General features: G+C 32.2%; 1 protein-coding gene across 1 annotated transcript in view; it reads left to right on the forward strand.

The window, feature by feature from the left end:
- PRMT3 (protein arginine methyltransferase 3) overlaps positions 1-13837 on the forward strand; it is a 102995-nt gene that overhangs the window by 56217 nt on the left and 32941 nt on the right. Inside the window, exons 12-13 of the mRNA XM_039865583.1 lie at positions 6151-6338; positions 8324-8410. Coding sequence (XP_039721517.1) covers positions 6151-6338; positions 8324-8410 — 275 coding nt within the window. The remainder of the gene's footprint in view (positions 1-6150; positions 6339-8323; positions 8411-13837) is intronic.

Genomic DNA, 13837 nt, shown 5'->3' on the forward strand with positions numbered 1-13837 from the left:
TCTCATTACAAGCAAAATTAAAGGTTTCCCACACAGTGGTCAGAACTAAACTCAAATTTCTAATGGGGTCCTTCAGAATATACATCTTTTTGGAGTTATAATTGTCAAGATTATAAAGTTAAGAATATGTTCAACACAACACAGAATTACTAAGCTATTTCCTAACTCACCATTTCCTAATTTTGACAGACCATTGCAATCATTTTTTTTTTTTATTAAAAATATGTTCAGTCCCTACATCAGAGAGCCTTTTAAACCAAAAACTAGCAGAAGAGTCCTTTTTAAAGAATTTATTTACAACATATATTTCCTTCTGCATCAGTCAGGGTTCTTGTTGGAAGAAACAGAATCTCCCTTGGCTATTCAATAGAGAAGGGATTTATTAAAAGGATAGAGTAGTTTACAAAGTTTCTGTGAGAACTATAAAACTAGCCTGGAAGATTATGTAGCCAGGAACAATGCTCAGAACTACCTTATAGGACTGGTTTAGATGATACCACTTCTAATGCTGGGCACTAGCTGACACATTGCATTGCTGATCTGAGGTAGGTATTGCTTCCTCTGAAAGATTAGCAGAGCTTTGAGTGCATATGATTAGTGGAGCATGCATCATGGGCACATACCTAACCTGCAATGGAGGGAGGGAAAGCAAGTTTCTGTCATTTTCAGCCTGAATGCTATGGAAGCAGCCCCTGCCTCACAATGTAGGGAATTTCACAAACAGTTCAGAAAGGGGGAGGGGAGCAGAAAAATAGAGTGGCAGATAAAAACTATTCACTAATACATCTGTATCTTTCAAAGATTTTACAATTGGTATTTTCTTTGGAAGCCTGATCTATGCTAATAAGATTGCCTCTGTTATAAATTCCACATTTCCTTGCTATTTCCATCTGTGTGGAAAACTGAGCAGTACAGTTTACTCACTCCTCCCTAATTTCTGCTTGCTTTCCTTTTTAGTGTTTCTTTTTACCGTTATCTCATTTTTTTACCCAGAAGGAATAAAGGCTAAAGGTTTCCATTTTCTTCACTTCACAGATTTTATTAATCTCCAATTTTTTTCAATCCTTTTGTCCTTCTTTTTCTTCCATCAATTACCCATTTACCTTAGAAAAATGGGGTTCTTCTTTCTCTTCCATTGCAAAGCATAAAATGTGGCCTCATACGTAATAGAAAGTATATAGATTTTGCAGTTAGACCTTAAGCTGAATCCCTACATTGTCAGATGACTAGTTATTTACTTAGCTGACTAACACCAGTAATTTGGGGAAGTTACTTTATGAACTTCAGTTTTCTTATCTGTAAAATGAGGAATATAATCCAGCTTTATAGAATCAGTCAGTCTAATCAAAGTCTAAATGAGATGCTTGATGTAAAGTAGCTACTCATTAAATGTTAATTTCCCTCCTTACAGCTGGTAAATATGATTATACCTTATAAAAGTTTTGAAATGAATTCAAGCATCATAGCATATAGCACTTAATTTTTACTAGTTTATCTCAGTGTAATCAGCCAGCAACACTGGTTCATCATGCTTAGAGGTTTACTTTAGTGTTTCCATAATTCTCTCTCTACTTCCTCTGCTTAAAATCTGCTTTCTTTCACATTTATTATTTTGGCTTTGTTCGATGTTATTGCAGTAGTATCATTTTTTACTTTTTTTCTGTACATGATTTTTCAGTACATATTGCAGCTATATTTTAGCCTAATTAAGCTTCGGTGGGCCTAGTTGCTACTATAAGTTAATGATGGGAAAATGTTTCCAATTTCCAAGTAAGTATTAATTTTTTAAAGATACCTTTATTATGTAAATTGGAAATTAGTTTTTAAGCTTATTCAACTCCCAAAATATTTGTTGATTTAGAGACTTAGTAGTGCATTTTTCTTTTGTGCCTATCAATCATTTCATCATTGACCATTTCACTAAAATCTTCGTATTGTTCACATATATTGTGAGAAGAACATTTATTTTGACTTATTATTTCCTTTTGTTCGAAACCTTTTTATTCTTTGGTTATTTATACACAAACAATGATGCTAATGTTACTGGGAATTGTTTCTTTATGCATCTCATTCTTATCCTTTAGTGTCCAAAAGTTTGTGAGGCATTTTTAAGGGATAAAGGATTTCCCATCTTTATCTATTCACCATGTGAGCTGTTCTAGTGACAAATGAATTCTGGGCAGTGAATCGAGAAGGACACAGATGTCAAAGCCATGAATTTATAAATGGTCTGTTAAGAGGATGCTTTTGTCCAATCAGTGCTTTGTTAATTTCATCTACAAGAAGAAATAATTATTCAATTATGCCTTTATCTGACAAAAAATCAAATGACAAATGTGTCAGAATGTGAGGGTAAAGGGTTAGTCAGGATTCTGGCAGGTGGCCCAAAATTTTAGCCAGCTGTGAGGAGGTGGATATAGAACCAAATTGATGTATAACACTGATTACAAGTTCTTTATGAATATTCAGAGATCTTACTAACTGAAAGATAAATAATTTCATTTCTAAGTCTAACAAGTACAGAAGCTATGATTTTCTATGTCTTTGTGAAATGTAATTGGCTTTAAAAATATACCTCAGCACTGGAAAAAGTAAAATCATATTCCTCTCTAGTTTTTGTTCTTATTACCAACATATTTTCAAAACTGTTAAAAAATAGTTTTAATAAGTTTTAGTTATTCCTTATGAAAAGCTTTGCCCTTAATTCTTAGTAGTATTGTTAGTACATCTATTGCTTGATAGGTATAGAACCAGAGGTCAGCAAACTTCTACCAAAGGGCAGGTAGTAAATATTTTCAGCTTTGTAGTCTACACAGTCTCTGCCCCAACTACTCAGCTTTGCCACAGTAACACAGCACAGCCATAGATGATAGGTAAATAAATGAGTGTGCCAGTGTTCTAATTAAACTTTATTTACAAAAACAGACAGTGGGCCGAATTTGACTCATGGGCCAGTTTGCCAGCCTCTGATAAAGAGACTGATATTTTCAAATTTTCACTAAGATTTTTAATAATATTCTAAAAAAGAACTCTGTGAACTGTTAAGTAACTTGAATGTCTTTGCACTGCTCAACTCCAGAGGATATTTGATTCCTGTGGACTGCAGTGTGAATGGCACTCTCTGAAGTAGTATGGTATGATGTCCCTGATAATACCTTCCTCATCCATTTCTCTCTCCTCAATATCAGGGGTATCTAAATCTGGCCTGCTGCCTATGTTTGTAGGTAAGTTTTATTGGCACATAGCCAGGTTCATTTATGTGTATATTATGTGTGGCTACTTTCACACTAGCTGCAGAGATGAGTAGTTTCAACAAACACCGTATGGCCCACAAAACCTAAAATAATTGCAGAAAATGTTCGCCAACGCCTGATCTATACCCTTATTATGTTCCTCTTTAATGATGAAATTACAGGGCATAATATAGGAAAGTTTCTGTGATTATCATATCAATTCCAACAGAAGATACATAAAGAAATTGCCAAATATCTTAAGTTGCTTCAGAATTCTGTTTCTTCTTCATTGTTTCTCATCTTAATGATCTGGTTCAAGAAACTAAAAATGCTTTTTCTGTAGCTGATATTCTTGCTGGGTCAGCATTTTCAATAACAAATCAGTTACTTTGAAGAATTTCTGTTGATCAGGAATTTAAGCACAGTCAAGAGGTTTACCGTGTTTGTGGAGGACGAGGAGAGTTGAGGTGTCTAAGTTTACACGACAGTCTACGCTAGCCCTGTGGCGCTGTCACATCTGCCTTGCATGCCCTCTTAGGGAGGACTTGAGAAACTTCTTATCAGTGGCATAGCACCAAGTATTTTTTTGGGTATCTCACATGTCAGATTTGGAAGAAGCAAGTGCTTTGATACCAGCAGATCTTATCATGGGCTTTATTTGGAAGATAATTTAGTGCTGCTGTCATTGAATAGTAAAATTCTCAAGGCTGTGAATAGAAACAAAAGTTTGGGGAAAAAGAGGTTTCTCTACTGCTTAAGTCTGAAGGCTGGTCAATAATCATGCAATTATTTCTTTTGTGCATTTCATTGGTACATATATACTTGCTTTAAGTTTGTTAATACTGGAAAATGGTTTCTATTTTTTAATTCATGGTAAATGTTGATATTTGAAGTTATCAGTGGAGGTGATAAATATTATTTTAAAAATTTAGTTACAAAGATGTGTACGTGTTATTAGAAGAGGGTTTCTTTCTGAATCAGTCTCTTCCCTCACCTCTCTCAATACTTACTGTCTGGGTTTTCTTCTTACTTCTGTGGCCCCAACTTTTCAGCCATTTCTTCTCAACCTTTTTTTCTGCACATCCCATAAATTCTGGTACTCACCTTGTACTCTCCCTAGGTGACCTCATGAGCTCCCATAACTTACATTTATTTGTTCATGGTCCCAAATATGTGTCTTGAACCAAGATCATCTCTTTTGAGTCAGGCCTATATATTCAACTGCTTATTGGATATTTTTTACCCATTTCTCTCATAAGCATTAAACTCTCATATTCCTCTTGAATCTGCCCTTATTTACTCCCTATTATAATGGCTAGTACCATAATTTGCCCAACTGCTAAAGCTAAAAAATGTCATCCTAGACTCATCCCTCTTCCACACCTCCACAGCCAGCCAATCTTACAGTCCTATGTGTTCTACCTCCTAGGTAGCCCTTGAGTAACAATTTTTTGTTACCTTGACATAATTGAAAGGAGTATATCTCCTCCTTTCCATTCCCACAGCCATCATTCTACTTCAGGTCACCTGGTTGATTACAACTATCTCTTATTTTGTCTTTGTTTTAGTCTAACACGCTTTCATTCATTCTCCACATTACACTCCAGATGACTTTTCTAAAAACAAAATCTGATGAAGTTGCTACCCTCTATAAAATTTTTCATTGCTTATTATTATTTTTAGAATAAAGTCTAATTTACTATGTGGTTTACTCAGCCATGTTTTCTTTGGTCCCTACTTACCTTTATACCCTATATCTCACTGTTTCTCTCAAATTGGAGCATATATTAATTGTGACCCTATATACATGCTGCTTGCTCTGCCTAGAATTCTCTTTGTCTCCCCATTCCTAACTTACTTGGCCTCCAATTCTTATCTTACATAATACCCCTGTTCTCTTGCTGTAGCCAAATCTATATTACTCTTTTTGCTGTGAGCTCCCTCAGTGTCTTACATTTCTCCTCACAAATAATTGCCCATCTATTTGTCAAAACTGTCTAAGTTTCTTGACAGTAGAGACATGTCCATAGTCTATAAATTAGAATAACTTACCTGGCACATACCTGATTCTCAAAAATATTTCCTTTTTATAATAGATAAGAGAGGGTTATATGAATTGGTCTTCTGCACAACTATAAAATTCCATCACGTGATTTTTTTTTTTTTTACTTTATTGTTTTATTTTTTTAAGGCGCCTTACTGTTAACCTCTGAGTAGCTATATGAATTGTTATTCTCAATAGGGAAAAGAAGCCTAAATCCAGGCCAAGAGAAAGCCTTTCTGGAGACAGTGATTTTGGAGGAAGTGAGGAAGGGTGGTGATGCCAATTTGAGTTTTAGTGACCTCTAATCTGAATTATATAAGTTTTTCCTTCATCATTGGGGAATTTTGCTGTGTAACAGGATTAAACCAAGTAAATATATCATTTCTGGGTCTTTGGATACCAGTTGTCTTTGGTTTTTGTAGTATTATTTTTTGTTACTTTGACATGATTGTTTTTATATGTCACATATCTTTTTAAATGATTTGTCTCTTCCTGCATGTTTCAGAAGAATATATAAAGAAAAGATCTATTACCTTTTTAAAGCCAGCATATTATAAGTTTAATATTAATAAATATGTTCATTTCAGGATTATTTGTTTTATTTTTTTTTAATTATTTTAATAGGATCTCATCAGTGAAATCTTTATTTCAAACTTACCACCACAATAATGGAAATATTTTTTATAAAGAGGTTACAAGATGGAACTTGGTTATTTTCTTTGATTTATACCTTTGTTAATCCCCCACTGCTAGTAATCAGTTGCTAGTAATCCATATTGATGGAGTTGATATTTTATATTTAGCCTTTAAAAAAATTGTATTTTGTCATAAAGGGAGATAATGCTAAATTGTCAAGTATTTTATTTCTTACAGTCTACCCTGATATTTGCACAATCAGCCTTGTGGCAGTAAGTGATGCGAATAAACATGCTGATAGAATTGCTTTTTGGGATAATGTCTATGGCTTTAACATGTCCTGCATGAAGAAGGCAGTTATTCCAGAAGCTATTGTGGAAGTTTTAGATCCGAAGACTCTTATTTCAGACTCTGATAGTATTAAGGTATGTGTTTTACCAATTTTATTTGCTTTAAAACAATATTGCCATTTTTTTCATTTATGAGTTCAGTATTTGAAATTAATATGTTGATTTTACATGTGGGCTTTCAAAACAGTAATTACTCTTCCCATTTTAATCAGTCTAAATTAACTTGAAGTCATAACATTTACCAGTTGACTATATCATCCCATTGAAATCACTTCTCTTTATGTATTGAAGTTTCTTATACTTAGGGATTGAATCTTTTACTTTGACTTAGTGCTATATTGTCATTTCTGCTTTATCACTACCTCCTGGCCTTACTTTAGCTTCTCATTGGTAGTCAAATTATTCATTCATATCATACATTCCACACAATTTAGCTCTTCTCATTTGAATTTCTTCCAGCCTTTCAGATTAAGTAGTGACACTGAATGTGTCCATGAAGTCCATGAAATTAAAGCCCTGCTGTGTTTACATTTTTCAGTTAATTTCTTTTGTTTTAATATCTTATTCTTCACTATAATCTAGTTTTGTTGTGAATTTTGCTATGTCAGATTTGCATGTTTAATAATAACTTTACAGTGAAAAGTGATATTGCTTTTCTTAAAAACTTAATTTGGTTCAGTTAGGTAAATAAATACAGCTTGTTTAGTGTTAGATTCAAAACATTGTCTCCTCTTTTTACTCACACTGTTACTTTCATAGTGTCAGTAATTGTTCTCTGTACAAAGTAGATATTCACTAAATGTTTATTAATTTTCTTAAATGGATAAAGTCTTTAAAATTAGCATAGAATAAGTATATAAAGTATCTCAATAAGAGCAAGCTGATTAAAATTGCATTCAGCTCTTAAGAAAAAATAATACAGCCAGCCTGGTTAGTGATTATAGGACTGTTCAGTGCTCTGGTACTGATAGTAAGGGATTTATTTGGATTCTTTGGCTTGGGGTGGTAGTTATAGCCAACTCATCCTTAAGGCTGAGCAGAAAGAGGAGAGTTGTGGTGGGGGAGGGGAGGCCTAATTTCTCTAGTGATCTCTTTGCATAAATACCAAAAACTGCTGTGAATAAATAGTTGAAATAGAAATTTTAGGACTGAAAAATTAAGATGTTTAAAAAGTATGCATACTCTTTTCCTGACTCTTTTTCAAAAAATGATATATTTGTTCTGTGTTCCCCAGTTCCCCAAATTTTAAACTTCCTTTAAAATTTCTCAAACTGTTTAAAATAGAGTAATGCCTCAGGCATGTAGTCATGAATTGTGTTCACTGTGTCATAATCAACTCATGGCAAGTCAAGTGTTGACAGTCTTTACAGCGTACTCTGTTCGGTCACACTGCTGTAGCTGATTATATCTGCTTTCCTTAGTGAAATGGAGAAAGATTTGAACCAGGGCAGGTTGGGAATATAAGAATATTTGGCCATTTTTTTAGTTGAATCTTTGTAGTTTTGCCCTTTGGTTGGAATTGTGTTTGCTGTATCTAACAAACATATTCAAATGCAGTTACAAAATGAGTTCTAAAACACTTTGTCCTTTTCATTAGTATGTTTTCAAGTTGGCATTTCCTGTAAAAATATTGACTGTTATCACATGTAATTTATAGCAAATGTATACCACTATACATTTTTTGGTATACAAAATGCTTTTAGTTGGAATACAGGAAAACATTTTTTTATTTGAAAGTACTTTAGTGTGTCTTAGAAAAACTGTAGCACATCAGAGCCATAATTTGATATATACTGTTCTTACAAGAAGTCTAAGTAAAAGACTTAGACTTTGACTTAGTGCTGTATTGTCATTTCTAACTAGTCAAAGTCTAACTAAATGATAGCACTTCGTAGCCCTTAAATTTAGAAACAATCCCCAGAATGGGGTGAGAATGATTAAAGTTTGCAAGACATTGGTTTGCAGCAAATTTTTTGCATAGAAAAGAAATGTTTATCTGTATTTGGTTTGTTTTTACTATTTTTACTAAATTCTTACCTTTATTCTTTTTAAATGGGTAGCATATAGATTGCCACACAGCATCTGTCTCAGATTTGGAGTTTTCTTCAGATTTTACCCTGAAAATTACAAAGACATCCTTGTGCACGGTAAGCTATTTCATTATACTTTCATAAATTTCACTAGCAGTGCAGATGATTGGCAGGCTAATGAATTAATTACCAAGCTTGTGATAAATGAAAAAGACTATTGCCTTTGACGTCTCCTGAACAGATCTATTTTAATAGGTCAGTAGACTTCAAAAAAGTTTAGTTCCGAAGAGAACATATTAGAAAACCATGTTTACATAATGAGTTTTCTTTATTGATTCTTCATTATTACCTATCATAATTAATTGAGAGCATTCAACTTTACGTTCATGTTGTGCTATTCCCAATAACTCCTCTTAATTGAGTTAGAAATAAGATGTTATTAGGTATAGTATTTCATATTTATGTGTGAAAAATAATAAGGAAACTGATGATTTACCTTTCCTTTAAAAATCAACCTGATGTAATACAAAAAGTATGGACTTAAGAAAAATTGGATCCAGATTCACATTTGGTTCTGCCACTCACTAGTTTGTTACTTTGTTCAAGTTACCAAGGTAATCTGTACCACAAACTAATCAACTGCTTTAAGAAAAATGGTAATAATTCTTTCTATCTTGAAGACTGGTTACAGATATTAGCGAGATAATATATGTGAAAGCACCTACAGTATAGCCAGAAATGTTAGGTTATTAAAATATATTAATTTTTTCAATCTCAGATAATTTCTAAATGTATATTAATGCCAGATAATATTTGCCTTTACTATTTACTAGGAGATTCTGGATTTGTTAAAATGTGGGTGTTTACTTAAAGTGTGAATTTATGTAGGTGGTATTGATATAAATATTTATATTACTTTAAAAATTATATGGTTTTAAAAATACTAATTTTGTCTTCGGAAGTTATTGAAAACTGTATTGTCAGAAACTGTGAAAGAGATTATAATTGTGTTAACTTTAACTCTTCAACCTGATTGTTTTAAATATTTTGTTTAGATTGACAAAAGATTTTATGACTTTAAAAACTGTATCATTTCATTTTGATTTAATAGTTATTTTATATTCAAATGAGTTTAACAGTGTGCTTTGATGTTTTGAGGAATTCTTTTTGTCGAAGTTGGTTTTACAGTTTTTAAAAGTTTGATATCTAGATCCCAGATTTATAATTTTGGAACACCCACTATATTTATTTAATTGATGAAAAGCAAAATTTCATTCTTTCCATTCATTTTCCCTGGATTTTCTAATTCAGCTTTTCAGTAACAGAAGTGGCTTGGTCAGTTGAAATTAAAGGCTAAAGGCTTTAACTCCTAGACTTTGTGTTTTGATATTAGTAATCCGTAAGGATTAAAAAAGACCTCTTGATTAATGACAATTGACCAATATATAAAGGAGTTTTTAATACAGAAGTTAGTTGTCATATCATTTTTGTTAAATACTATTATTTCAGGTCTACTTTCAGTGACCTTTGCAAATATAAAACTGTAATGAAGAGCTCAAAAACTGCTTTTAGTTGTGTATATTTTTAAAATTTATATAGACAGATGAGTTTATTGAGTTTCATTGAAATGGTCTTTATTTTTTGAGTATTGGTCAGGGTTCTTAGTTTCAGACAACAGAATCCAAATCAGCTTGTTTAAGCTGAAAGGGTTTACTAAAGATAATAAGATAATTTCCAGACACATTGGGAGAGCTAAAGGAAGAGGCTATGTTTTGAATTTCTAAAAACAACTCCTAGAACCACACCTTAGAACTGACCTGCTACAAAGCTGCCTCTGCTTTAAGGAAAAAGCTGCCTCTACCTCTGAAGGCCCTGTAAACCCTAATGCCATTGACCTACTCAGAAAGTGATTGTCACCACTGACAACCCCTTGACTATCATCCTGTTCCTATCCCCCCACCCAGCTCATACTGTTCATTTCTTCATTACAAATCTTCAGGTAGCACATCTGCTTCGCTGAATCTAGGTCATGTTGTACCCTAGTTATCAAAGAGTCTTGGAAAGTAGTTTTAACTACAGTAGTTTTATGCTGTAGAAAGTTTTATAATACATATGTAGAATCATTTTCTATTTACTATTATTTGGGATAGAGTACAATAAGTTCTTTTGTAAAAAAAAAAAAAAATTGTATTTATCCTTAAATTCTGTATATTTGAGTAGAAATAGAAAGAAACCCCCCCAAAAAAGGAAAGTTTGTTTAATCCAAAGATTGTAATCAAAATTTTTGTATCGAATAATGACGTATCAAATAGATACTTGCTGCATTTGTCCCTGTACAGAGTTCCATAAAAAAAAAAAAATGAACCACAAATAAGCTGTTATATCTATAAAGAACCTTTTAGATTTACAGTTTTATTCCCAACTTGCCTGAATGATTTCAAATGAAACTCTTGAAATGAGGCTGGCCTGAGGTTTGGGAGGAAGGTGGGAGGAGGTTGGAATGAACTTGTACATGTCTGATTAATGCTGAATAACAGTTCTATAACTCACCTGAGAGGAATGTATAGTTTTGAATCATATTTATTGTTTGCATGCCAGGTTTTGAAGATACAAATTTGAGTACTTAACATTCATTGTTAACTTTTCTGAGGTTATTCTGTCAAATAATTAGTCAATATAAATTGTCTTCTCATGACGATAATACCTAACAGTTATTGAACCCTTGACTGTCAGGCAATGTGCTAATCACTTTAAAATCATTATTTCATTTAGTCCTCATAATAACCATTTGAAGTGAATATTAATATTCCTTATTTTATGGGTGAAGAAGAAGATAAATTACTATAATGTTATACTTTTGAAGTATCCTTCTTTACTCTTTTCTGACCCAAAAAACCTTCTTGGTGGCATGTACAAACTATTAAAGGAACAGAGAAATGTTATGAATGAGATAGTCCAGGTGTGAAAGAAACGAAGTTGCATGTTACATTTGAAACAGATTTGAAAATTTTCATTCTTGGCCAGTAGTCTCTCAGTTGTTGGGAAAGAGAGGGAAAGAACATGTGTATGACCAAAATGTGCCCTTCCTCAGAGATAGGACTCACAGATTTCCATGATAAAATAAGTCACATATCGCAAAAAGTTTTTTTCTTTGTGCTTTCAGAGGAAGCTTATAGTTGTTTGGTTAAGCATCTACATTTTTTTAGAAATTTCCCAGAATGCTTATTCCAACGTGAGCCTGAAATAAGATTATGTTGCCTAGTGCTTTTAGTATGTTTTTATTATTTGCCCGTCCTAACTATCCACCCATGTTTACTCCAACTATTTTGCTCTTTGAGGTGGTGCCAGCTCCTTACACTCTTCCTTACCAACTGTCTGGAGCTAGTTATTATGCAAGACTAGTTTCTAAGGCTACTGTTGAGTAGCTTATCCAATGGTTACTTGGGAATAATTCATAACAAAGGTATTAAAAAGTATGAGTGCCTAGTTGGAACTTTGTTTCTCCTTTATATAGTCAGAAGAATTAGTGAAAATACTAAAAATAAAAAGAATGCCTAGGAGAGACAGAGGAAGAGGTATGGCTTTTTTAGATAAAGAATGAAGTATCCAATTTTGTATTGCTAAGTACAAACTTTCAAATATATGAAATATCTTTTTCTCTTATGCTTGAAACTTGAATGCATAGCTAAAAAATAAGATGGATGATTACTCTGAACAGTTAAGCCCATTTTCAGTATATATATAACGATTTCTTTCTTAATGAAATTCTAAATTTGTGGCCCGATTAAAATATTAGAGAAAATTGGATTTTAAAAAGTAACAAGATGCTAAGAACACTCTTTTTGCATTTAATTTTAATAGTATGTGTGCTATAGACTGATAGTGTTTTTAGATGGCCTTCTCAAGTTTGTTAGAACCTTTAATGGAAAAACATCTTTTCTTTGCACTCTACCTCACAACACACTCACATACACCCACCAAAGAAGAAATTTGATAGCATTTTTAGTTTAAGGTTGTACACTAACATACATTATTTTATGATTTTGGAAATTTAACATGATATGATATTTAAATGTAAATGTCTTAAGTCTTGATTGTCTATACTGCTTAAAGGATAATTTTCCAGTGAATATTAGTAACACATACATAACAATTTTCTGAGCATTTTTATTGTTATATGATATTGACTGACACTTTAGGTCAAATCCCCTTTGCTTTTAGGATGAAGTAGGAAGATTTAGTAGTTAGCAACTGACTATTCATCTCTCCTGTCAGCCTGCCTAACCTTGAAGTAAATGAACAATAAAATCTATTATTTTCATGGAAATTTTATAGCTGTTCAAAATCAAATGGTTTAAAGCCATAAAATTTAGAACTAATGTGTTTTGTGAGTTCTAGTTATTTTTAATGTCTTTTATGTAATTGCGTAGTGTTCTCTTTGTGTTTCAGCATCATTTTTGGCATTTGTCTAAGCTTCTTAAGAATATAGATAAACACCCTTTTTTATATTCTTAGGTATACATTCATTCTGCCTTTTATAGAACAAATGAGTCGTTCACCTTAAAAATGAAAATATTTATGATGGTTTTTATCAGATTACATGCTCGCATACATAAATGTTATCTTTGATATGTAAAGATTTTTGGTTGATACATCATCTCTTAAAGCAATCATTTTTATGTCTTAATTTCAGCACTAGGTTTTCTTTTATTCTACCTATTCACATGCACTGGAATAATGTTCAATTTGTATAAACGTCCATAAATACGTTTTTAAACCTTATTTAACAAGAAACATTATTTTTTCTAGGCATTTTACTTTTACTACAGTTGTTACATTAAAGATGAACCAATGGAGTAAATAATAACAGCAGACTTTTTTTTCATATTTTTTTCCTAAAACGTTTTTAAAATTTATTTTTTAATTACAGTTGACATATAATATCATATTGGTTTCAGGTGTACAACATAGTAATTAGACATTTATATAGTTTATGAACAGCAGACTTCTTTATATTTATATTTAAAAACCTCTTAAAATAAAGTCTTAGATTTTATTAAAGTACATAAATACAAGTACAGTGGTATTTGAGGGTTATTTAATTTTTATCATAACTTTTAAAATTTTTCTATTAATATAAATTTATAGTGACAGATATTTAAGTTTGTTAAATGAATATTAAATATTGATTATGTGCCAGGTACTTGTCTGAAATCTGTGGACACAAAAGTGAGGGGAGGTAGAGGGGAAGCGAAAGAAAGGAAGGAAAGAGAAAGGAAAAACCAATTATCTGTTTTGAAAAGGTACTTATGTGACAGGAGGCAGATGCTAAAAACATTTCAGTATGTATATAGAGATATAGACATTGGTGATCTAGGATTGGGAGCACAGAAGAGAGGTATTTTCTGGAGGAAGAATTATAGTTGGTCATTAAATTTTATAGCTAATATTTTATGAGAAAGAAAAAAACTTTTCCCCCTCCCTCCACAAAAAAAAATGTTTTATTTTAAATTAAGAAGCCTATTCTATTTCCAAGAATGAAAA

Source organism: Pteropus medius, unplaced genomic scaffold (assembly GCF_902729225.1).
Source record: "Pteropus medius unplaced genomic scaffold, Ma_sr-lr_union100, whole genome shotgun sequence".
In the NCBI taxonomy this organism is placed as follows: Eukaryota; Metazoa; Chordata; class Mammalia; order Chiroptera; family Pteropodidae; genus Pteropus; species Pteropus medius.